Below are 26,855 nucleotides of genomic sequence, written 5' to 3'. Positions count from 1 at the left end.
CTATGCGTTTGAGGCCCTGCTTCCCAGGACGTAGCCGAACACCGCTCATTGATGGGAAGTAGAGAATAATTTTTTTTTCTCTCTCTCTGTGCTTCCACGCGGACTGATTGTTTCTTTTGTTTCTGTTTTTCTTCCCCATTCCCTTTCCCTTTAATTAAACCTTTCTCATCTCAAACCTCGAGTTCTCTGTGTTGTGTTTTCTCCCCCTTCCTCTTTGAGGAGAGGGGGAGTGAGAGAGCGGTTGTGGTGGAGCTCAGCTGCCCACCTGAGTAAAACCACCACACCCATAAATATACATAACATATATACATAACATATACACACATAACATTATATATAACAGGAAAGGATGTGAAAATATGTTCTCCACAGACTTGCCAACACTACAGAGATGGAGAGTCCTGAAGCTGTGAAATAAGGATGAGGAAAGAGCAGCTTTCCCTCTTTACCTAAGTGGTTTTTTTTATTTGTTTGTTTTTTTCCCTCACAAATCGCAGCTACAGAAGACACTTTACTGTACTGGGCAGAAGGAAATTTCAGGCATTAGGGTGACAGAAGACTGTAGACCACTTTATATTTGTATTTCCTCCTTACCTTTCTAAGGTAGTCAAGAAAAAAAACAAACTAGTCTTCTATTTACATTCATGTTACTTTATACCTAATTCACCTTTCTTAAAATGGAGAGAACTATAGGAGCTTGAAAGCAGCTCAAAATCCTCTCTTAAAGAGAATGCATAATATTTACTGTGAGCTAGGGAATATCTGTCAATTACCCACTTACATCATACCCTGTACCTCTAGAGCATTCAGGCATGCAGCCTAGAAAATGCCATTATTTAAACTTAAAGCAAAATGGGGCTTGCCTAACCAACCACAATGCAATTGCATCTTGTAAGGGGATCTACATTTGCAAAATAGAGACCAATATCACTTTATCTTCTTGATTTTTTAAAGGAATCCTACTACAGCTTGACAGCTCTAACAGCAACTGGCACGTACAGGAGCATTTCCTCAGCCTTTTGCCAGAAGCTGAGCCTGCCTCGCGACAACAGTGCTGAGCACCACAGCAAACAGTCATGGCATGATCAGAAAGAGTAGCCAGCTGCAACAGATCTGTCTAGAGTTCCAACAGCTGTTCAGAAAAGCTGGGTTCACATGCTGCAGATGGTACCACCCAGCTTCATCTGGGATAGAAGGCAAAATAAAAAGCAATAGTAAGTATACTCCGAAAGCAGAGTACAATGAAAGGAAATGGTCAACACCACGCAGGGAAAGGAAGAACTATAGCAATATCTAAGGCAGGAGGGAAGAAGTCAAGGTTCCTAAGGTCAGATCTATTCTCCATATTTAAGGAAAGCTAACAAAAACGCAAGGCTGTGCAAAAAATTATGAAACTCCATTAGTAAACCAAGGAAAACAACATGTCTGAATAATAAGCCACTTGGGAAAAACAACACCAGTAACAGGCTTCCCAGAATGAGGAGATTCTATGTGCTGAAAATCCTTTCTGTGTTATCTGTGTCAATGGTTTCTCTAAACAAACAAAAAAAAAAAAAAAAAAAAAATTCTGAAGTGCCAAAAGTTAGAGACGCAACTATTTTACACAAAATCCCACCACATGATTTTGGCTTCATATTGCATTAGAAAATCACATAAGCATTTAGGTCAGGAAAGACCTCCAAAATCAAGTCCAACCATCACCTAACACTACCAAGTCCATCTCTAAACCATTTCGCTAAGCACCACAATCACATCTTTTAAATACCTCCAGCGATGAGGACTCCACCACTTCCCTGGGCAGCCTGTTCCAATGCTCCTTCTATGAAGAAATCCTTCCTGATATCCAGTCTAAACCTGCCCTGGCACAACCTGAGGCCATTTCCTCACATCCTAAAAAGGCGGTCCTAAGCATATGAGAGATATGTTCTTGGAATCACATTTAAGTACACAAAATGCATCCCAGGACTGGGACTCACTGAACAGTTAGTCGGCTGAATATGAGCCAGCAGTGTGCTCAGGTGGCCAAGAAGGCCAACAGCATCCTGGCTTGCATAGGAAACAGTGTGGCCAATAGGGCTAGGGAGGTGATCGTCCCCCTGTACTTGGCTCTGGTGAGGCTGCACCTCGAGTACTGTGTTCAGTTTTGGACCCCTTGCTACAAGAAGGACATCGAGGTGCTTGAGCGGGTCCAGAGAAGGGCAACAAAGCTGATGAGGGGTCTGGAGAACAAGTCCTACGAGGAGCGGCTGAGGGAGCTGGGCTTGTTCAGCCTGGAGAAAAGGAGGCTCAGGGGTGACCTTATCGCTCTCTACAGGTACCTTAAAGGAGGCTGTAGTGAGGTGGGGGTTGGTCTGTTCTCCCATGTGCCTGGTGACAGGACAAGGGGGAATGGGCTTAAGTTGCGCCAGGGCAATTTTAGGTTGGATGTTAGGAAGAACTTCTTTACTGAAAGGGTTGTTAGGCATTGGAACAGGCTGCCCAGGGAAGTGGTGGAGTCACCATCCCTGGAAGTCTTTAAGAGACGTTTAGATGTAGAGCTTAGGGATATGGTTTAGTGGGGACTGCTAGCGTTAGGTCAGAGGTTGGACTCGATGATCTTGAGGTCTCTTCCAACCCAGAAATTCTGTGATTCTGTAACAACTAGGACAATAATTTTCTAAATAAGCCAGGAGCAGATAGGAGCAGCCTGGTAGTGTAAAATTAGAGTGATTATTTTGATCAAATTTTCATATGACTTTATACTCACCCGTACCACCACCACTTGTACAGACACATGTTCAGGCAGTCGAGTGGGAGCCTGGAAATGCATTGCCAAAGCTACCAGAAGGTGAAGAATGGAAATCAGATTCTTGCCATGGATTGCTGCGGGGAACAATGAAAAGGAAGCAAATAAAAGAATACTGATGCCTTATTTTAAACTAATACCCCTGGGAAAAAGGTAGAAGAACTAAAAATATGTTTTTGGTGAAGACAGTCTTCTTGTTTCCTTCTTCCTTTTCCTAAATTAACGAAGTTTAGGAAATAATTTTACAGGTAGCAGAGCCTAGATTTAATTCCCTTCAAGCTACATAACAAATTTAGGATTCCAGACACTTCAGCTCCCTCCCTAGTCAGTGAAATAAAAACAAATGGACTCAATCACTTTCCTTCCATTGTACTGGAGAATACTAGATAATTCTGCTTTTAGAAAATGTTCAAGGTGTTAACAAAAGATTACCTGGCTGTAAGAGACAAAAAGCACCCACAACCTACGTGAACCAACTTCCCAAACTTCATTCTCACTTTTGGATCATAACAGGCCAAGCTGGAACACAGGGCACTTTCTGCTTAGCCTGTCAGAAACAATATCCTTACACAGGATGAAGCATCTTTTTGACTCTCACTGTGGTGGCCTGAAGGCTTAAATCATCCTCTTGTAATTGAATGACTAAAAAAATTCTCATGTCTGTAGGATTCAAATTCAGGAAGCAAACAAAAAAATGCCTAACGAAAGCATATGCCTAAAGAAACAGCACTTCAATTATCCCACAGCCATGTTTGTCTGTCCTTAAACAAAGATCACAGAAGAAGGTACCAGTTACAATCCATACATGGATTTGGTAATACATGCAAATAAATAAAAAAACATGGTAAATCGTAAAGAGTATGATCAAGCTATTGATTATCACGCCCTCCTCTGCCTGTGAAGCTGAGACAGAAAGCATAGCTATGTCCTTACAGTCAACGTTCCACTTGATTGTCCAGCCATGGGGTCGAAGTAAATCATGGACAGCTTCCAGAACAGTCTGCAACTTTTGTTTCTGACCAATTTCAGATTGCGTCACTTCTGCTACATTCAGTTTACGGTCAGCCAATTTTTCTGTATTTGAGGAAAGCAACAAAAAAAGAAACAGGCAATATCAGATTAAACAAGGAGCTGGGTGGGAATAACAACCACAGAATGGTGGGGATCAAAGCTGCGCTCTGATAGAATATTTTCAGCAGAGTAATTTTCCACTGAAAGCAAACCTTTCATCAAAGTGTGTCAGTTCCAATAAACCCTGTGATAGAAAACTGGTAAGGTCTGGCAGAACATGCTCACCAATCAGGTGTCAAAATATATAAAAAAAAAATATAAAAACTTTCAGACAGGCAACAAGTTCGTAGTAATACTTACTGTGCCTCCTCTTTTCTTTCCCTGCTGAAAAACATGTGGCACAAGGTAGCCTTCTCTACACAAGGGACTTCCACTAGTTCAATGGACTTTTCTAATAAACGAAGTTAATTTAGGAAAAAATAAAAAAAAAAGTGCTTGGGTGGACATTTACTTCAGCTTAGTGAGATCTATTTCAGGTTAGCTGAAGGTCTAAAGGAATCTAAAGGAAAGCATGCCTTCTCAACTCATGAAGAGTCACAGATTTATAGTGACTTACTGGAACCCATTTAGAGAAATACGTTGGTACAATATGGTCATGTTGTCATGACATTGTCACATCATAGTTGATTAATTCCACAAATGAACTAAAGAAGCAAATTTTGTAAAAGGCCATTACTAAGATTTGAACTTTGTTTCTGTAATATAATTATTAGTTGCCAAATTCATAGACAAGCCAGTTCTTCTCTTCCTCTCCACTGTGGCCCTCCTGCCAAAGACATAGGAGCTGAATGTCCCTCTCACAAAAAAAGAAAGCTGTGGAAGGTGCAGAGAGTTCTCCAGCTGCCAGAGTGATGTAGACCACTCATCTGTTTTCTCCTTCCACTCTAGAGAGTCACACTCACTATGCTCCTGGGACTAGGAAATCAGGACTGGATCAATATATTCCAACTATATATTCAAGTATTTAAAACAAAAAAGAAAATAACATACTTAATCAAAGCAGTTTTCACAAAATGGGATGGGCTTCAGAAACATTCCTAAGTTGTCAAGACATATTATTCCAATAATGAAAATACTTCTGGTCTCAAGTTCAAGAGTGTGTCCTCTAAACATTTTTCATAGCTGTGTATATTTTAAAACAACAGAAAAACAGAAGCATTTTAATAACCCAAACAGAAGAGATTTGTAATTTATCAATTCATGAGTACTTTTAACATTTTGAATGTTTCTATCAATCTATATTAAGAAATTTTTATCATTATCAAAATACTCTTAATAGGAAAAAAGTTCTTTAGCCAAGGCATCTCTGAGCCTTTCTTAAGCTGACTGCCAAAACACTTAAGTATTATTTTAAACAATCTTGGATTTTATTTTTCTTTTTAATAATCTGTCCTAGAAGATTCATTTGTTATGTTATTGTTCCTATCTACTCTCAGCCCAGGTGAACTTCCAGTCAGCAGGAAGAAATTTATTTCTCTTTACCCTGACACCATGTGCACCAAGCCACTCTAGCCACTCTCAGTAGCACAACTTGTACCTGTTGTGTTAAGGGGTGTAGCCAATTAACCGTTTTGGGTCTGGTAGGATTCAGGGTACTGAACTATCACAATCACAGATTCACCAATAACGCATTAACCGTCATGGGTCTGGTCAGATTCAGAGCACTGAACTACCAGAGTCACAGATTCACCAATAACACATAACCGCCCTTACTCTAGTTGCATTCAATGAGAACTACCACAGCTAGGAACAATGCACAAATTATTACAGCAACAGGTACACGGGTTCTTTGTATTGCTAGTGATAGTTACTGTCTGCAAAAGCAAGCTAGCATGCATGAAATATACAACTGCACAGCTTGGAAATTAACATGTTAAAAGGCACAAAGACTCTATAGAAATTTCTAAGTTTCTGCGGAGCCACACAGTATAACCAAGTGTTCAAATCTCACAATCTCACCCAAAGGTCCAAAGGTGTCCCAATGGGGGGGGGGGGCAGAACAGAGGCTCAGCCCATTGACTGATCCCAGGAGTCGGGAGGTCCTCAGGATGGTGTATTTCCTCAGAATGGTGTATTCCCTAACATCCCCTCTCTCTTAGGCCAATTTATACTATTCTCTATCTTGTAGGTGGAGCCTGAGTGACTCTAGTCAAGCATATCTTACTTACGATTGGTAAAAATTTTTCCCGTCTCTGTTTAAAGGCATAGGCTCCAAGAAATTCAGAGTGCGTGCTCTGTGAGGGGTGGTCGCACTGTGGAGGCAGGTAGCTTTTGAGATGGAGGTGTGTTTTGGTATTATAATGATATTATAATGAGCAAAAGGAAACTAGGATACAGCGTTTGTCAAAACACGACAGGTCATTGGTTTAGGGTAGCAAAAAGTGCAGCTTATTGGTCTTGGTGTGCACAAGAACAATCAAGGCTCCACCTGGTCACAGAGCCTAGCTGTGGTGTCTCCACTCCACTCTATGCTCCGTACTGTTCCTTAGAGTTCCACCAGGTTCCCCCAGTGCAATAGCATCTAAGGTTGGAAGCCTAGGGAACGCTCAGGTAATGCAGCTATGACCTACCCTGAAAGCCTCTTCAGTGCTGTACATTTTCTTTAAAATGTGAATGTTAGTTTTATTTTTGTAGTTACTTTAGGCAATTGCACCACAGTACCTTGATAAAATTAACTAAGAAAGGAGCCCCACCTGAATCAATCTAACAGTCACTTGCAAATCTCATACTCCAAATAGCTTCAGAGTAAACCCACTAACAAACTGTTGTCTTTCATCTGCCCATCAAGACAGATCTTCTTGGAAACATCTCTCACATACAAGAAGTAGTAACTATTACTTGAGGTTTAATGATCTTGGTTTGTCAGCCCTTCCTGTAGGTATAAAGGACTTGTTACAAAACAGTGGGGTGACTTAATTGTGAGGCCTTAAGCACCAGGAGCACCACTAGCATGACATGCTTTGCTGCCTATTGCATCACTGAGAAAGTATGAAGTTAGATAAATTCAGGAATATACGTTTTGCTGAAGAAATCAAGGCACCACTGAAAAAATCATGTTGAGAGACTGGGGCTGAGTTGTGATGGATTCAGGCTAGGGGAAAAGTATTTGGTCTCCTGTCAGATGCCCAACAGTAAGAAAATAAAGAAAAGTCAGTCCAGTCAAAAGTCTCAGGCCTGCAAGATGTATATGATCACCTCTCCTCCTGTAAGATAAGCTAAGTCCAACTGTATGGCCATGTATGTACAGACAACTAAGCTCTTTCTACACATATGCAAGCCAGAGGGTGGAAATCAAGGCCTCCACAGACACGTTCCCAACAGCAAATGGCTTTTATGAAATAAATTACCACCTGCCCAAACACCGGCATGTAAGCACAGGAAGTACAGTTTTGCCCTCTTCTTATCCTCTAATGTCAGACTGATGTCACACACCAGTGTCTATCTTCAGCACTGAGACCAATTTGCAAATCCATTTGCAATACTTCACCCTGCATCCCAGAAAGGACTCGGAGCAATGCCAGCTCACCTCTTATTTCAAAGAGCTTCCAGAGAAGCAACAGTAAGAAGGCACACACCTGTGGTGATTTTACTCAGGTGGGCAGCCGAGGTTCACCACAGCTGTTCTCTCACTCCCCCTCCTCAAAGGGAAAGGGGGAGAAAATACAATGCAAAGGGCTCAAGAGTTGAAATAAAGACAGGGAAATCACTCAACAATTATCGTCATGGGCAAAACAGATTCATCATAGGGAGATTAATAAAATTTATTGCCTATTACTAACAAGCTAGAGAAGTGAGAAACAAAGAAAACAAACTAGAACACCTTCCCCTCCATTCACCCTCTTCTACCTCCACCCCCCAAAAGTGGAGTAGGCAAATGGGGGCTGCGGTCAGTCCCTGATGCTTCATCTCCACCATTCCTTCATGGTCAGTCTCTGTCCCTGCTCCATGTGGGGTCCCTCCCACAGGATGCTGTCCTTCCCGAACTGGTCCTGCGTGGGCTGCCCACAAACAACAGCTCTTCAAGAACTGCTCCCACATAGGTCGGTACCACAGGCTCTATCCATCGTGACCATACTGCTCCAATCTGGGTCCCCCACGGGCAGCAGCTACCCCCAGACCCCCTGCTCCTTTGCGGGTTCCTCTCCACGGGCTGCAGCTCTGGCCTGGGGCCTGCTCCTGCAGGGGCTCTCCATGGGCCACAGCCTCCTTCAGTGCAGGTCTACCTGCTTCACTGGGGGCTCCTCCACAGGCATGGAGATCTGCTCCACCATGGGACCCATGGACTGCAGGGGGACAGCCTGCTCCATCAGGGGCTTCTCCACAGGCAGCAGAGGAACTTCTTCTGCATGCCTGGAGCACCTCCTGCACTCACCTTGGTGGCTGCAGGGCTAGTTCTCACTCTTTGCTCTCCCAGTTGCTGTTGTGTAGCAGTTTTTTTTGTTTGTTTTGTTTTGTTTTTCCCCTTTTTTCTTAAATCTTCTCTCACAGAGGTGCAAAGAACATCACATATCAGCTCAGCTCTCGGCAGCAGTGGGTCCTTTTGGAGCTGGCTGAAACTGGCACTTATTTAACATGGGGCAGCTGCTGGATTCTTCTCACAGAAGCCATCCCTGCAGTCCCCCTGCTACCAAAACCTTGTCATGTAAATCCACAACACCTCAATGTTAGGACTGGCAAGGTAATTTACTGAGAGATTTATGTAACAGGGTAAGACTTCAGCTCCTTTTTCTGAATGCCTTTATGTAAGAGTACCAGAGCAATGTTCAACTGGAAATTCTCTGTGAGAGACAAAAACCACCAGATGCTATCCCAGACCTGGAACTAATTTGCATTCACACAAATACTCCTCAGCTAAACTAACAATACTCTACCTCACCACACTATGGCTGGATGGTCCCAGTTACAGTCTAACCAAAAAGTATTAGAAGTACTGTCATTTCATTCCTCAAGCTACTTTTAATGGCACGTAAATTGTTATTAACCAATTGTAAAAGCTTATGTTCAGCAAAACACTGCAAATCTTATTTAAGGAGCATATGCAGAAAATTCAGTAAGAAGCATCAGTTAGCACCAAAGGAATTAGCAACACCAAGTCCTCTTGCCCCACTTTGACACACGTATCCATAACCCAGCCCACTCTTGAAAACATAACATAGGCAGATGGCTTTCAGCTTATTTAGCTGTTTCCAAGAAACTGTGTGGATCTACATTGGCACTTGAAGCTTCAAGTCTCTTTGTTTGCTAAAAATACCCCTATAAATCAATGCAACTTCATTAAAGTTCTTCTCCATTGTGCTTCTTGCATAAGCACACATACCAACTGCAGAGATGTAAGGGGGTTGCAAAATCACAGTTGCTTAACTGAGTATATCCCCTCATGTATTATTTGCATAGAAGAGCACATTGTAAATATGTGCCTGGTGTCATGCATTCTCTTTTTTCCTTGTTTTTTTTGTTGTTGTTTTTGTTTGTTTGTTTGTTTGTTGTTTGATTGTTTGTTTTGTTTTGTTTTGTTTTGTTTTGTTTCTCCCTTAAAAGTAATTCAGTTATGGCCTCAAGAATAGCTTTCGGTCCAAAAAGCTTTCAGGATCAAACTGCAGAAAAAATTTTGGGCCACATGTCTCCTGCTTGGTCTCCCGCTGTAAACACAAATTTCTTCACCTTTCTTCTGCCACATTTCAGATCTCTGGATTATTCTTAGTCCACAAATCAGCTACCTGAGACTCATCCCAATTTCCACCCCTTTTAGCAGTCTGCCTGAGAAGAACAGATGGAAAACCTGACAGTGTAGCTATCACTGAAACAAACGGTATCCCTGGTGAGATGCTAAGTTACTGCACAGACTCCCTACTGTCTGCAGCTTTGGAAGGGATCAATTTTGGACTACTTCCAGTCTTTGGGGCCACCTTCTCTTGTGTAAACTCACCTAGCAACTTCTGCAGCACCTGCCCATCATAAAGGTCCTCTTCAAGATGTTTGACAATGATTCTCTCCTCCACCAGCACATCATTAATCCAGTCAATTAGAACCTGCAAGTACAGAAAGAGGAGACAAATGTGTAAAAAAAAAATACTGAAATATGTTCCTTTGAGCAGTAATCAGGAACAGAAATATATTCCATGAAATAACCAGGAATAGTAAACAGGAGGAGTAACCGTATTTATGTATTTCCAAGTTACAGAGAAAAAACAGAGATATTTTTGCTTTTTCTGTTTTTAATTCAGGTCTGGCAACATGGCAATTGTAGTGCCCTCTGTTTTTCCTCTTTAAAATGTCTCCTCATTCCACCAATGCTAAAGCAAATAGCAACTAGCAGCTCTACAGCAATCATCTTTGCTAGTATCTAACAAACCTGCTCTCCAAGTCCAAAAACTCCTGTCATCTGTTTTACACAATCAGCAGACCTGCCAGTAGAGAACAAGAGTCCCACAAACACAAAGGCTCCCAGCACTCCCACTGTCATCCCTATCCTGAACAGACATGAGTAGTAGACCAGGAAGAAGAGCTTCGGAGAGGAAACAGTGAATGCTCCCACTAATAGGAGCTAAACAGACCCACTAGATAGATCCTTGCCATTAAGCAAAAGGACTACGCATTTTATCTTCAGCTATTACAGAAGACTGTAATTAAAACTTTGGTTAACTGGGTCTGATAACCATTCAAAAATGTATGTATGTAATAGTCCTCTTATAGTCCACCATAACTATAAAAATCATTGTCACCTGCAAAACAGGAATGAATGTAAAGAACTTTTAAAAAGAAAAGGAACTGAGTTAAGTTTTCCAGGTGCCAAAGATAATATTTTCCAAACAGTTACAGGAAAAAACGCATTGACTGTTTTAAGTTGGCAGGAATGTTTTCCTCCGATCAATTATTTGGAAAATCAAATTACTTGCAAAATAATATAGTTCTGTGGGAAGAGATGTAAAGTTGCTGCTAAATCCTTGATTCATAAGGGGAGAAGAGTATTGCCAATCACAAATGTTCAAAATACATTAAGGGGAGCTACGTTAAAAAAAATGAGCATCAACTAAAAAGTCTACAGTTTTTAATTTGCTTCACATACAACTTGTGGATGCTTTAAATTCACTTTCTGACTAGGCCCCATAATTCTGCATCTTTTTTGCAGTCAGGATAGCTAAGAACTTTTTGTTTTGTTTTGTTTAATATTCAAGACATTATGAAAAAAAGGTAAATAAAACACAGATAGGATTGCACTGAAACACACATGCATTGGCAATCCTACAAACACGAATATTTGAGTATATTGGTAACATGGATATTTAAGTAATTCAGCCTACTTACTGAGGTTCACTGAGTCTACCAACTTCAAGGAAGCTTTGTTAGGCTTAATGTTCAAAAGTAAGTTCACAATCCAAATATGAAATTCTTATGCTTCATCTCTAACCTGTATCTTCAGCACTTACAAAGCATGCTGAAAAGTGCAGGGTTGAAACTCAGCTCTAAACAGCATAAGCAGCAAATTTTAGCTGGGTCATATGGCAACCAGTCCATCACAGAAAGCAAGGACCATCATCAATGCATATAGAGGTAACTCAAATCCTTTTTGCCCCCTACAGTGCACAGAAGGAGGAAAACTCTCAATAATAAAAATAACTCTAAGTATCAAAAGTGGTCCTCTCTACTGCAGGTAAAGGAAAGATAAAGTGACATCAAAAAATAGATGTGGATATAAAAGGATAAGCTCCACACCAGTTTAGTTGCTCTACTGCTGCCCTGTAATGTTGCAGGAGCCTTATCTATTACTTGGGTCATTCCCTCCATCAGACGGTCTCCTCTGTGTGGTTATAGTTACCACTGTTGTTTCGACATTGTGCATCCAAGACCCATGCTCCCACACCCACCTAATGCCATTTGTTGGGCAGGGGGATCATCCAATTTATACAGAATCACAGAATCATCTAGGTTGGAAGAGACCTCCAAGATCACCTAGTCCAACCTCTAACCTAACACTAACAAGTCCTCCACTAAACCATATGACTAAGCACTACATCTAAACCTCTTTTAAAGACCTCCAGGGATGGTGACTCAACCACTTCTCTGGGTAGCCCAAATTAGTTCATTAGCCTGAAAACTAGTTCACTGGAGATTATAGCCAGCAAAAGTTAAATGCAAGAAGATGCAGTCTAAATAAAGCAGCAGAGTTCTGCTCTGCAGGTGGGAAAACACAACCACATTTGAAGAGAAAACTCCAATTAGCTATTTTTGTCTCTTTCAATCTTTTTCAGAAGACGGACATTTATGGTAAATGGTTGGAGAGAGACATGAGACAAATTAGTAAAGGACTGCCTTATCTGAAAAACAATGAGAAGAGGAATGCTATTGTTGGCCTTGAAAACTATTCACCAGTGATACAGAAAAGCAACTCCTAAGTAATGAGGTATTTTCTTGTCGTAGATCATCTCAGAAGAGATTTTTGAAGTCTTTCAATAAAGTGACCACCCAATTCCAAAATTCCAAAACCAAGGCTTTTGACACCGTCTCCCACAGCATTCTCCTCAAGAAACTGGCTGCTCTTGGCTTGGACTGGCGCACGCTTCGTTGGGTTAGAAACTGGCTGGATAGCCGGGCCCAAAGAGTCGTGGTAAATGGAGTCAAGTCCAGTTGGAGGCCAGTCACTAGTGGCGTCCCCCAGGGCTCGGTGCTGGGGCCAATTCTCTTTACTATCTTCATCGATGATCTGGACGAGGGCATAGAGTGCACCCTCAGTAAGTTTGCAGATGACACCAAGTTAGGTGCGTGTGTCGATCTGCTTGAGGGTAGGAAAGCTCTGCAGGAGGATCTGGATAGGCTGCACCGATGGGCTGAGGTCAACTGCATGAAGTTCAACAAGGCCAAGTGCCGGGTCCTGCACCTGGGGCGCAATAACCCCAAGCAGAGCTACAGGCTAGGAGAGGAATGGTTGGAGAGCTGCCAGGCAGAGAAGGACCTGGGAGTGATGGTGGATAGTCGGCTGAATATGAGCCAGCAGTGTGCTCAGGTGGCCAAGAAGGCCAACGGCATCCTGGCTTGTATAGGAAGCAGTGTGACCAGCAGGGCTAGGGAGGTGATCGTCCCCCTGTACTCGTACTCGGCTCTGGTGAGGCCGCACCTCGAGTACTGTGTTCAGTTTTGGACCCCTTGCTATAAGAAGGACATCGAGGTGCTTGAGCGGGTCCAGAGAAGGGCAACAAAGCTGATGAGGGGTCTGGAGAACAAGTCCTACGAGGAGCGGCTGAGGGAGCTGGGCTTGTTCAGCCTGGAGAAAAGGAGGCTCAGGGGTGACCTTATTGCTCTTTACAGATACCTTAAAGGAGGCTGTAGTGAGGTGGGGGTTGGTCTGTTCTCCCACGTGCCTGGTGACAGGACGAGGGGGAATGGGCTTAAGTTGAGCCAGGGGAGTTTTAGGTTAGATGTTAGGAAGAACTTCTTTACTGAAAGGGTTGTGAGGCATTGGAACAGGCTGCCCAGGGAAGTGGTGGAGTCACCATCCCTGGAAGTCTTCAAAAGACGTTTAGATGTAGAGCTTAGGGATATGGTTTAGTGGGGACTGCTAGCGTTAGGTCAGAGGTTGGACTCGATGATCTTGAGGTCTTTTCCAACCTAGAAATTCTGTGATTCTGTGATTTAAAAAAATCACCTGAAATTAAGCTGAAACTATCATATGACAATCAAATCCCCTAATATGAAGATGCTTCATTTCCCTAAGCCCTCAAAAGCATTGTTAAATATGACTTAGGATGCTAAACTATTTGAAACCTGTACTTAACATGTTATTTTCTCCTGTGCTGAATAGTATTGAAGTCAAAATCCACAAAATGCCAAGGAATTAAAAACAAAAGTCTAGAAGTATCTTCTAATATAGGAGCCAACATCTTATTTCCAAAAGTTTAGGTACAGAAGAATTATGAAGCAGCTTTGGAAATATTCTCATATGGGTATAGATTGTTTAAAAAGGGAAATACTTACACTATGTAGTACTTAAATGTTTCAGAGAAATCTAGTACTGAAAAAATTTTGGGAAAAAAGTACATAAAAGGATACAAACGATATGAGGTCTAGCCATAATTATTTTTTTTAATAGAGTAGCACCTGAATGAAAGAAAAATACCCTAAAGACTGTTCTAACTTCTTTAGTATTCAGACTACAACTCCAGCTCTGGTGGGAAAACAAATTTGTAATTTATATTTAAACAACAAAAAAAAAGTTTTTATACCGTCCTTGAAGAGTGACAAATGTTGCAACTTAAAACAAACAAACTCCACACACCCCCGGTTTTCCTGCTGTAATTCTTAATTTCTTGCGTGTGTCTTAATCAGGAGCCTGGAAAATCTTTCTGCACCGATTTTTATTTTTAACTTTTAATTTTTGCAAGGGATGTAAAGCACCATTTTGCTTATTGAAATGACTAACACACAGAAATGCATTATGACTCTTTTTTCATGGAGAGTCAATGCTCCAGCTCTTTACAATTGCTCCTTCATGCAAAGACAGAAGCAGAAAATATTCAATAACCTGGATTTCTAAAAATTTAAACCGTTTCATACAGGCACAGAGTGGGAAGCAGACATAAGGTGAAGCCAGAGTTTTTCCTGTGTGTGAAAATATGCTTAACTTGGATCTCTCTGGCCTCAAACTCCTCTACCCATTCCTTCACATCTGTGTGTCTGTACTTTACGTATCTTCACTTCAATATTAACTTCTAAGGTAGGGCTATATTTGCTGCCTTTAAAATGTGTGTAAGAGATGCATTGCAGGACTGAGGAATTGCTTGACTGCAAAGCCTGTTGTCCCAGTGTCAGCCCTAGCACCATGCTTCTCCTTACATGCACTGGCTGGTGAAACCACCACCAGATCCCATATACAGCTAACGATCTTGAGTTCACCTCAGCCTCACCTTGTTCAGTACTTGCAGGCTCACAAAGTAGCACACTGGTACATGGAAATGTTCGTTATGTCTCTTAATTAGAGCACACTTTTATGAAAAGCTATTTTTCTATGAATTTTTCATAGAATCATAGAATGGCCTGGGTTGAAAAAAACCCTTAAAGATCATCTAGTTTCAACTCCCCTGCTCTGGAAAGGGTTGCAAATCACTAGAGCAGGCAGTATAGTATTTGGGATTAGCAGTGATTTTAAAACTTTTATATATCCCTGTGTCCTCAAAATCATGCCTGTCCTTTCACACATATTCACACTCATAGAAAACATCTCTGAATTGCATCAAATGCTCAGACACGTGTTTGTAGTTGTAAAATTTCCAGTGATGCTTTAAATTCTGACACATCCACTTATTACATCCTTTTTTGGCCAAATACATATGCCTGATTTAATGAGCCATATTGCATTACTAAACACTGTGTTTAAAACTGAAATTTTCCATGAGGCAGAAAGCTCTGAGAAAAGAGTGGTAGAAATCCAGAAGGAAAAATAAGTCATCTGCCTGGCCTATTTAGTTTTTAATCCTCACGAAATGGGTTTTTATATCAAACTTCACCAGCTCCGTGAAGTATTTTATTCTGCAGGTTTGCTACTGCCATAGTGGCGAGGCACATTCAGAGTGAATCTGCAGAGTTCAAGGGTATAAGGACCCCACGGCCGCTCTACAGATTAATGAACAAAATGGAAAACAAGACAAGCTGCATGAATGCATCTGGCACAATGAGAAAATGGGAACCCCAGTCACAAAAACAGCAAAGAAAGGAAGCCCTGATTTTAATGACCCAGGGAGAATTAGGAAGCACAAATCAAAAGTATGAAGGTTTAAGTGACTTCAGGGTTGAACATATAAATTAATATTAGAAATTCTTACTCAGGTCCGGAAACTGTTGAATAAGTACAAAGTACTGGCCAGCTGCAAACAGAGAGAAGGCTTCTTGTTTTTAAAGGCAGGCCTTTGAAAGAGCATACAGGAAACAAGATTTCATTTGGTCACACATGAAACCTTACCAAAACAGCTTCATTTTGGTTTTCTCTTCACCACAGTGAATTTTAAAAAGCCGTAAGTGTTGACATTGAAAAGGTGGTAATTTATTGGAAAGTAACTTATTTACTACAAATTCAGAATGCTTACACATTTCAGATAGTACCTAGAGCAGAAGTGTTTGATCCATGCAAAGTTTAGACATTGAAGTTTAGCTTTAAGGGCCAAAGGTTGTTGCAGCATCAGTTGATCTTACCAAGTCTCTGATCTTACCAAGTCACCTTGCAACTCTTAACTTGCTGTCTTTGGTCAAGGTAAGGCATTTACTAACAGAACCCAATTTTTGCAAGCTCCAATTGTATACTTTTGGATTCAAATGGTAAAAGCATATTGTATCTATCAAAATACATGAGAAAAGCCTAGGGAATCTGTCACTTATGTTGGTGGCATAATTGTCAGATCAGAAATGTATGAGTATATTTCTAAGATTCTGATTCAATTCCTACAGCCTATTAAATACAACTGTTTCGGATCTTCTACCTCAGTCACATCTGAGCCAGAAGGGGATAAAAAAGATTCCTTCTACCTTTGCATCCCATACACAAAGAAAAATCCATGAACAACAAGGAAAGCACACACAGATCAGCCTCCTAAGTTTTGAACACATTTAAAAAGAGAGCTAGAAGAGCCCACCAACACTCTTTAGAATTAGCAACATGGATCAGCTAAGGTATTATAGGTATTAATGGAAACTGAACTGTAAACAGATTTGCAATAACATAATAGCAAACTAGACTTGATTCTAAGTATCACAGACATTGTTTCTTCTTGTTTGCTCCAGATACATCACAGGATACACTTCAGGATCCAGTCACAAAACAGCCCAAATGCAAAACTCAAACTCTTTCATTTAGTTGTTCTCTTGTCACTTAGCAAATATTGGATGATATGTAAAAGAAGCTCACGTATTTCAGACACTAGAAACAGAGTATTTTGTGAGTAAATTATTTATACTATACATATAAGTAACAACACATCTTTTCCTGATCTGAATTTTCAGCTTTGGGTCTGTCTAGCCATGTCCCAAACTGCATTTGCATGCAGAGCAAACAAGGCCATGCAGGGAACTTATCTAAACACATATGAACATATCACTTCATAGTGACAAATTGTGGTGAACTATTTTTAGAACACTGTCAATGATGATAACAAACAACACTTTAAGGTGTAATTTTAGTTCCTAGTGATTTTAATATGAGCAATAGGATTTAAAGAGTGTATTTTTGCATCCCCAACAAAGCAGCCTTCAGTGAGGGGATTTACTCTATATTTGCTTTAAGAAGAACGAGTTTTGTTTTGTTTTTTTTTTCCTTTTGGATTCTTCATCACCACGGTGTTACACAGTTTGAATCCCAGCAGCTCTGTCAAAATCGCTTCCAAATGCTCACAAAAGCTTACACCAAACAATTCACTATGCTTATAATTCCTATGACACCAGGCTAGTAGAAATTCAAACAACATTTTGCAGAGACAAAGAGGTATTAAATCAGTGTCAGCAACAGATATCTCTGCTTCCTTTCTGCACTGAGTTCTATCTACCCCAACTGCATGTGATTGACAGGGGAACAGAAACACTCAAAATCAGTGATGGCAAACCATTGGCATGTCTTACTCTGGTGTTGAAAGAGATTTGGGCTGGCACCGATGAAACTATGTTATACTGCCAAATTTGAAGAGGCATCAGGCTCTGTTGCTGCTATTGATACATATTTCCCTCTTTGAGGGAAAAAGAGAGAACTACTTTGAAATACAACAACCTCAATCTATTCAATTCCCTGCTCCTTGCGAGGCCATGGAGATCTTTGATTTCAAGCTCTGTGGGGCAGACAGTCTCTTCTCCTGGCTGCTGCTGTATAGTATTAACATGGCTAATTCTCATCCAGCACTGGGGCTGCCAGAAAATTTCATTAACCACTGAGGAACACAAAATTAGGAATAAATTGTTCATTTGCTTGTATTACCCTCATTCTGTGGCATAAAACAGGTTTTGCCAACATGATTCAAACCTCTCCTTGCCTTACAGATTCACAACAACATAGTGTGAAATGTTTTTCTAACTACATCCTTGTAAAAACTCAACTGCAGAGAGGTATGCAAACGTTCAGCAATTACCTAAATTACATAATTTTTCAAGTAGGCACTCTGCAGGACACATCTCTCTCCTTGGAGGATGATCCCAAGGAAACATTGTGAAGTTACATGCTGTTCCCTGCACCAGCTGCTGCAGTTTAATTGGTAATAAGGTACCCTCACTTCATGCAAGTGCAAACTGGCGTACTGAACCAGAGCCTGGTCCTGCAATGCACTTCAGGCACTCAGACACAATCCCTAGTCCTGCTCTAAGTTTGATTTTCATTCCTTCTGAAGGTTTTCAGCCTTTCAAAAAGAAAAACATAACCTTGTTAGACTGTGACATCCAAGAAAGACTCACCACCTTATATTAAATTCAAAAGCAAAATTTCCAATTTAAAAGCAATTATAATTTCAGTATCAAGTCTCCTGTATCACAGAGTACATTTGGTTTCTTCACTGCAGAAAACATGGTTCAACTGAATTATTCATGGTAATATTACCGCTCCACTAGCAAAGAAACCACAGTGTACTTTGAAAGAGTGGTGCAAGACCACTGTACATTTTGAAAGAATTAATGGATCTAGGTATTAACAAAGAAAGAATGTGCAAAAAAATTAAAAACACACTGTATTCCAGGTAAATTAGAATAACAAAGAAATTTGAACACAGCTCCTTGCTAAACCCTATTTGATGTGGTTTTGTAATCCTAAACATGTTATTGCACTGTTAATAACAGATCATTGGGCTTGTTTTAAAGATCTAGCAGGTGAACAGTTTGCTGAGGCATTCTGCGAAGACAGAGGACATGACAGTAGACAGAGGACAGAGGACATGACAGTATCCTAAAAGGAATGTGCCACAGCTCACTCCCCTGTCTGGAGTGGGTAAACACTAGCCAGATTTTTCTGACCCACCTAGCCACAGTTGAACTGCTGTTTCTAAAACATACATATATATATATATATAATTTTAATTATTAAAAAAAATAAAGAGGAAGTGTACCGGGAATTATGACATAAGCACAAACCCTTTTGGGGAAGAGATCATATCTGTTCGGAATTGCCAGCACTTCTGTTTCTGCCCAAGCTTTCACTATGCTAATTTCAACAACCTGCCAGATAGAAAAGGTTCTCCAAAATAGCAGTCCTTCAAGACCAAACCCTCCATCATAGCTGGCGGAAACTACAAGCACTGCCAGGAGGGATGAAGCCACACCTCATGTCAGCACAGCTGGGGGAACATTATCACCAGCACCTTGGGCAAGTGTCTCCAGCAACAATACCGACTCAGGATGCTCTGGTCCCTGCCCAAGACTACAAGTAAACTAGGGACTTTCTACCTCCCTGCCACATAAACACAGACACAGCAATAACCAGGGAAAAAGAATCATGAGAGGCAGAACCACACAAAACAAAACAAAGTCACTTTGCAGTGCTGTTGCTCAGAATGTAGAGTAGATATAATTCTCTGTTCCAAGAAGCCACTGAAAAAAACGTAACCGAAGTTCTAGAAGACAGTAGGCTCTTTTTCACAAATCTTGAGTTATCCATTGTTAAAGTAAGAACAGTAGGAATTGCACAAAAGATAATCAGAACAAATTCATGTTTAATAATTTTTGAGAAACTAAATTATCAAGTTGTGAGTTAGCAAGTTCTCATGAAATTCAAAATCATTGTTTTGCTCAATGCCTTATTCATACACAATGGGCAGAAAGTAGACATTAGCTAAGGTGTCCATCAGTTCACTCAGCTGTTGGTCTACATCCATGCTCTGGAGATCAGTATGCTATTCAGGATGAAAACTGAAAAATTCTAACGGCTTTAATTAATAATATATAGGAGCAACCTTCTTTACCCTTTTTCTACTTTTTTTTTTAAAAAAAAGAAAACAACAGAGTATAAAGGAAGAAGAATCTCATTTCCAACCTTCCTATAACATCATAGGTCTCCTTAGTCTACCCTACCATGTGCTTGCTCATTTTACATGTAGTCCTACTCTTTCCTTCCCAGAAAACTCTCTAAATCTTTCCAAGGCTCCTTTCATGTCTTTGTAGAGAGGAAGAACCTACATTTATGTGCAATGACTACAGTAGATCAAAGCTAAGTATTGATCCTCCCTTTAATAATCACAAGGATGTAAGTGGATAGCGGTGCTCTATTTCATGGGTGCTCTGACATTCAGGGTTTCTTGTTTCTCTCATTGTTGCTTTTAGCCCTACCAACAGCATCCTTGTTTGTCTCCTCAGTTTTCACAGATGTACTTCAGTTACAAGTTGTTCCTCCTCATTGTATTCATGGTAACCAGCTTGTAAATGGCTCTGGCTCAGTGGTTAAAGATCTGAAAAAAGACCAAGTACTGATATCCTACCTTGATCAGTTCTTTGAACTTGGGGTCTTCTTTGGAGTTAGGATCAATCATAGTGCGCTCCTCATTCTCCTCTGTCCAAGTGAAATGGGAAACGAGTTAGATCAAATATACATTGCTGAAATACTGCAACAATTACTACTCATGAAGTGACCTGTCAGCTGATTACGAAATGACAGTGCCCAGTCATCACCCTGGCAAGAGAATATCCAATGATCAAGTATTAGGGTTTTTTTTAACAGTCAAAGATAATACGACTTCCTAAAATAAATTGTTTCCACTGACCTCCTCCAAATCAGATCCCGCTCTGTGTATGCAGAATACATCAGAAAAATCACCATTCTCTATACTGCAGGGCATACTAATACTAACAAACCAAAAAGGGCAGCCAATTACTTTCCTCTTTCTCCTCAATTTGTATGTAGTTTGTATTTGAAAATATAAGGATATTTTCCAAACTACTCTACCTTGAAAAGTAAAGCAAGCTTATGACACTGCACTTAGTGCAGCTGCTGAGACCCAGACTGACAGTCTGTGCTTCCCTAAAACTTGACACGTAGCAAGGGTCACACACATGTGGCCCTGGGTGCAGGAACTGCTTAATCTCTGGGTAACCCAGAAAATGAAAATTACCCCAATTTACATCAGTTCTGCTTATGTGTGCCGGAAGGACATAAAATATATCTCTCAGGTATACAGTCTTCTATTTCTTCTGTTACTGTGGGATGGCAAGATGTGGAAAATGCTCTCCAATGGCCAACCATTCAACTACAAGAGGTAGGAATGTAAAGATTAACTTTTAGAATGGATGATTTCATACTAAAAAATAGGTAGAAAAATCAACTTTAAATCTGTAAAGCTAACAACCAAACAGCTTTTGGCAGCTTTTTTTATCTTCCCAATAGCATGTGTGAATATATGCATCACATTCAATGTTTATATGCTCTTGTAGTTATGTATATCAGTATTTAAGAAACAGTTGGAACAAGTGTTGTATTTTAAATTCTGTTGCTTGCTTTCAAGTAGTAGACCTCTCTCCCTGCACCCTTCATTTTAGCTCCTTTAGTAGTTAAGTGACAGCTGTGATCAAGGTTGGATTTGTTCAAGTGGAGAACAAACCTTGGCTACTACACAACAGGAACACAAGAACAGGTGGTAGTGTCAAAACCGAATGAGGAGATCCACATGCCTTCAGCTAAAATAATAATTTATAGACCCTGTAGATTTATCTTTTGATGAGTCTAGAGAGGCAATTTGAAATCCTATATTCCATTTGATTTCCCAATTCCTTCCAACACGATGACAAGGGAGGGTCTTGGGTATGACCACAGATTGGGCCATTGCTACTTTGCATAGAGGAAATCTTCAAAATCTGACAATGACCAATATACCATGACTTGCTAATACAGTGCTAGACCTCACTGCTCTCAGGTGGGAAACATGACCCTCGCAAATCACACGGCAAACTATACTATCCTACTGGGTTACCTTAGGCTTTTCCCAGACGTTTGGGTTTGGTATTTTGCAGGGCCTTTAATATTAATAAAAATAAGACCCTTTTATCTGAACACTCTTGACAAATTTCCACAAATCTAGGAAGACACATGATTTCTTCAGCTGTTTTGTTTTTTGTTCTTTTTTTTTCCTCCCTTGTTCCTTTATTTCCTCATTACCCCCTGGGATGAGTCAGGCACTCTAGCTATAAGGAAGTGACACCCAGTACACATCCAAAAAGCTGCAAACTGAAATCCTGAACAAGACCCGTAAGGGTATACAATTCATCATGAAGTTTTGCTTAAGGATCACCAGTGGTCATGGCTTTGCATGACAGGTCTTCAAAACTGATTTTATTATTTGCCACCATGACAGCTTGCTTCAGCTTGCTTCAATTAATTCTGTAGGTTAAGGAAGTTATGTCCAGGAAAGAAAAAAAAATATTTTTTTTTTCCAACAAGCTTTAAACACTTACTGCTATTACATTATGTTGCTGCTCTTTAATGGACTTGGCAGGGAGGGGAACTGGAACTTGAATACCTGCCTTCTTTCTATAAAGCATTCCTCGTTTTACATATTCCCATATTATTGTTTTCAACAAAATAAATGTTGATTTGTTCATTATCAGGTCCCACTGTGCTGCAACATCACTTGCAAAGTGCCAGCAGTAACCAAAGTCAGAACCTGGCATCCAGCTGTTAACAAAAGTGTAGCACACACATTGAGTTGAGGCAGTTTAATGGTTCTATAGGAACCACAACACACACTTCTGCTACAGACTTTCTGTCAGTTGATCCTTCAGTTTTGCATCTATATGTGGAAAGATACTACTTCCTTACCAAAGAAGGATGTCAAAATAAAGGACAAATAGAGACTGAAATGCAACTAGACAATGGATTAACGACACTGAAGCAACTCTTAAATAGACAAACTCAGCAGTATTTTCCATCTAATTCTTTGCAAATCCCAATTTTCTATGTTTTCAGGATGGCCATAGAAAAATTCAAGTCCTCTGCCAATTCCTTGAGCAAGACTATTTTCTTCTACGCTTACTTTAAGTGTAGCTGCATAGGTGGCATTGCTCTTTAAATTCCATTTTAGCATCTCTATTTCCTAGTCTATGTCTATATACAATGATTCTCAATTCTCTCAATTTCAACTTAGCCATCTATATTCAACAAATAAGAAGTGGATATGGAGTCACAGTGGCAGCCTTCATTAATAATAACATAGTTGAGTTCTGTAGCATGAATACTATACCTAAGAAAGTATCTTCTGGATGCATGTCCACAGTGCTTGGATTCATTGGTGCATTGATTGCATTTTTACCCTCTTCTTGCAGGTCACTCACTGAGGAGAAGGAAAAAACAGAAAGAAAGATTGTAATAAACGCAAAGTTTCTGTATATGTAGGGGTAGAAGACATAGTAAGAACAAACATCTGGTAGATCCATTTCAAAATGTGCCCAAAGTTTATGGAATGAAGAACTGCAGCTAGAATAGAAAATAAATTCAACAGAACATCCTTCTATAGCTAATAAAACTGAGCCACCAGACTACCAGCTGAAAATATTTTGCAAGAAACTCGATCCTATTGTAAAAGCAGTGTCAGAGTGCTTGTTTCTCTAGAATGGAGGCACGTAAGCTTTGTCTGCAGAATGGCCCAGATCTACAGCAGACAGCAAACTGTAAAACCAAACTCACTTTCTGATACCACCACCATCACTCATTACCACCTTTTACAACTGCAGAACACCAAGAACTATTTGCCACTGGCCTCGTTAAAAGCCTCAGAGAATCCCAGGGAGACCTACCAAATGATGAAAACATATTTAATTTTAGCATTGCAACTGGCTGAAGATAGATATTGCATGGTCTGGTGAACACAAATTTGGAATCTTTCAAGCTCCCAAATGTACCACTCAGTAACAGTTGGGCAAGTCAGCAGAGTATGCTGCATCAATGAAATGGATATTAAAATACTTCCCTACATGTTGCTACATGGGAGAAACTGAATTTGAGTAAAAAATAAATAAATAAAAATTGTTTAGTATTATAGAGCTCAACAGTAAGAAAATCAGTAACAGTACTATAACATTTCTACACTCTCCACGGTCTGGTCTATCTCCCCCTAAACTCAGATAGCAACTACTTATTATAAGGCAACCTATTAAAATACATGCATCTGAAGCAGGAGATAAAAGGAGACTGCAGTAACCCCATCTATTCAGTCACAGGTCTGCGTTAGCACGGACTAAAATCACATGCAGAAGCACTGTTGTATTTCAGTCTCCTTTGGGAGAGGGGTCCAAGTCCCATATTCTTTCATGGGTAAAGCAAGGATTTCCAGACACATAATTATAAGATCTACAAGGGAAGCTTCTGTGGGGAGGGGGGGGAGGGAAGCAAAGGATGGCAATTAACTAATACTCACAGTGTACTAATAAGCACTTTTGTCAAGAATAGTCAGCATTCCCCTTTCCTGTTTGAAAATCAAATCACAGACTAATCATACGCATGCATTCTGCAAAGGTTACAAAATCCTGCATAAGTACTCACTTTTTTCCAGCTCAATATTAGTGGAAAAGATAGCAATCCTACTGTCCCAGAAGAGGCCAGGAACAACAGCATACTGCAGTCCCCACTCCTCCTCTCACAGATACTTGAAATGAAGGCACTTAAGACGAGTTAGTACATCTCTTAACTCCATTTTGAAGATATTAGCTAGTTCTGTTTCACAGCATGATACTGAGCATGACTAAAATCCTCAATTACGAAAAGCTGTTCCTGTGCTCTGCAAGCTGCAAACACCAGTCTTGCATTTTGAGACCTTACAGCTTGCGAACTGTGCTGAAGAGGCCAGTCAGAGCTGAGGTGGCACAAAGCATGGGGGCAGGGGGCCTGCCAGCCACCAGCACAGCTGCTTTCTGTATTGTACTCCTTTTGAAAAGGGAAAGGAGCAGAACAGGGTCTGCAGGCTGAGATTTAGCCTCCTGAATAAACATCATTATTAGCAAAGCTGTAATTGTACCTTTTCTGCATTCGTTCGTATTTTTGGAACGTTCTCCAACCAAAGGTCAGGGAGCTAAGAGACATCACACATCAGACCAAACAGCTTTCACAGTATGCCTCACCCTGCCCTGCTTGCACTTGCCAAGTTAGAGCTTCTTCCCTCAAGCAGCTCCTGCACTGTGATGCCAACAGGAATACAGCCACAAGGAGGCATAAGGAAAGTTGTGTGGGAAACAGACATTAAAGGGGAAGATTTTTGAAGTACTCTTAGGTCTATAAATGCCGAAGTTCCACTTAAATTATCATTCCTTATAGATGTAACTTCCTTTTCATTATTAAAGCACTTCTGTCATTCTGGGAATGCCTAGTGTTTGGTAAGGTCAGAGCATTGGTGTACCTAATGTTTTGCAAATGCAGAAGAGAGCTGCTGAGCTCCTCAGGGCAGTGAATGCACGGTATTGTCTTCAGTGCATGCTACATAAATAAAATACTGCATACATTTCAAGCCAGACTAATTTTAAATGCAGTTAAACTGTTTTTATTCCCAAATGTTCATTTAAGATGATACATTTTCCCCCCTTATTTTTAATATCAAAATGATCTCCACACTCTTCCTAACACAAATACCTTGTTTCTGAGCAATTTACTAAACCAAAAGAAAACATCAAGACGGATGTGTGCCCTAAGCCCCCTCCCTCCAGTCACTCACGACATGAAGAGCCACGTAAAACCCTTATACTTGCCTTCAGATCCAGCAAGACTTGTCTAGAACAAGAGCAGAGCATCCTGCCCTACTGCTAACAGCAAAGCAAAGCCGCTTTGGTAGAAAGCCTTCCAGTGCTTGCTGCCCAGAAAGCTCTAGCCACAGAGAGCCCATACGCCATGTCCTAAGCTTATGAAGAGGTTCTTGCTGGAAACATGATCTGTAATACCTCCTTTTTTGTGACGTTTACACAGGAGCCCTGCCATTTCAGCCCCCCAGCACCTGGAGGTCCATCACACACATCTGCAGATGAATTGCGTGGGCAGTCTGCGTGCTGAAGGGGCAACAGCAACTGGATGAGGGGCTGACACCTCGATGCTGCCAGCCCCAGCTTAATTCAGGCAGGGTGACACTGACATGGGAGGAGACACTCAGATGGCCTCCCAGCTGTCAGGCTGGGGCAGGAGCCACAGAGGAGGGAGCAAGCAGAGCGCTGCTGCCAGCCAGGATCCTTCCTATCCCCGTCACTTCTGCAGATGACCACGTGCTTGGCTTGGCCTGCTGCTGCCTGCCTCAGGGCAAGGACAGAGACAAGTCCTTTCAAGACAGCATTTTGTGAGGATAGTGAAAGCCCCCTTCATCCTCTGACCAAAGCATGGCCAGGTTCCCCACCCTGACAGCCTGCCCCAAGGACACGTTGGTTCACACAGCAACAGTCAGCATGCAGAAAAGCAGTCATGCTCAGGAGTATAAATCTGCCCAGGTATTCTCAGTACCTGTCAAACTCCAGAACCTTTCCATAATGCATTTGAAGAAATGCTAAGGACCTTTTCCCTGCTCGCTGCCCCCAGTACTCACTTATCTCTGTCGAACAGACAAAGAAACAAGAGCAGTAAAAGGAAAGTGCCCCACATCATTGGGAGAAAAAACAGAGAATCCAAATATAAGCAAATGGAAACTGATAAACAAACAAACAAACAAAAACTTAGCCAGGATGGAGCAAGAGGTACATTTCTGAAAAGAACCTGAATGATGCTTTAATGCAACACATCAAAGAATGTGTTTCAGCCCATGCTTCACAAACCCAGATGATGTACTCCAAATGATTAGACTGATGCCAATACACCTAGTTTGGCAAACACCAACTTCTCCTACTTCGTAACAGCCACAGTGATTTTAGCTGTAAGGCTTACACTGGACGCTTACAGGGAAGGATCCATCTATGCAAAACGGCATTTTACTGCGAGATCAGAGCTCGGCTTGCATACCAGGTTTCAGCCACGTTAAGTCCCCCATGACACATTGCTGCGCCTTGCCTGCTCTCCACCTGCCTGTTTGCAGGAATTCTTCTTTTCCTCTGCCCTTTCCTG

General features: G+C 40.9%; 1 protein-coding gene across 5 annotated transcripts in view; it reads right to left on the bottom strand.

Annotated features, from left to right (window-relative positions):
• PARVB (parvin beta) overlaps positions 1-26,855 on the bottom strand; it is a 79,627-nt gene that overhangs the window by 27,886 nt on the left and 24,886 nt on the right. For all 5 annotated transcript variants that reach the window (XM_084505777.1, XM_084505778.1, XM_084505779.1 and 2 more), the window contains 5 exons: positions 23,032-23,121; positions 20,281-20,351; positions 9,783-9,885; positions 3,719-3,859; positions 2,747-2,862 (listed from right to left, as the gene is read on the bottom strand). In XM_084505777.1, the coding sequence (XP_084361903.1) occupies positions 2,747-2,862; positions 3,719-3,859; positions 9,783-9,885; positions 20,281-20,351; positions 23,032-23,121 (521 nt within the window). The remainder of the gene's footprint in view (positions 1-2,746; positions 2,863-3,718; positions 3,860-9,782; positions 9,886-20,280; positions 20,352-23,031; positions 23,122-26,855) is intronic.

Source organism: Aythya ferina, assembly GCF_964211825.1.
Source record: "Aythya ferina genome assembly, chromosome: 1".
Taxonomy (NCBI): domain Eukaryota; kingdom Metazoa; phylum Chordata; class Aves; order Anseriformes; family Anatidae; genus Aythya; species Aythya ferina.
This window is presented reverse-complemented; position numbering and strand designations above follow the sequence as displayed.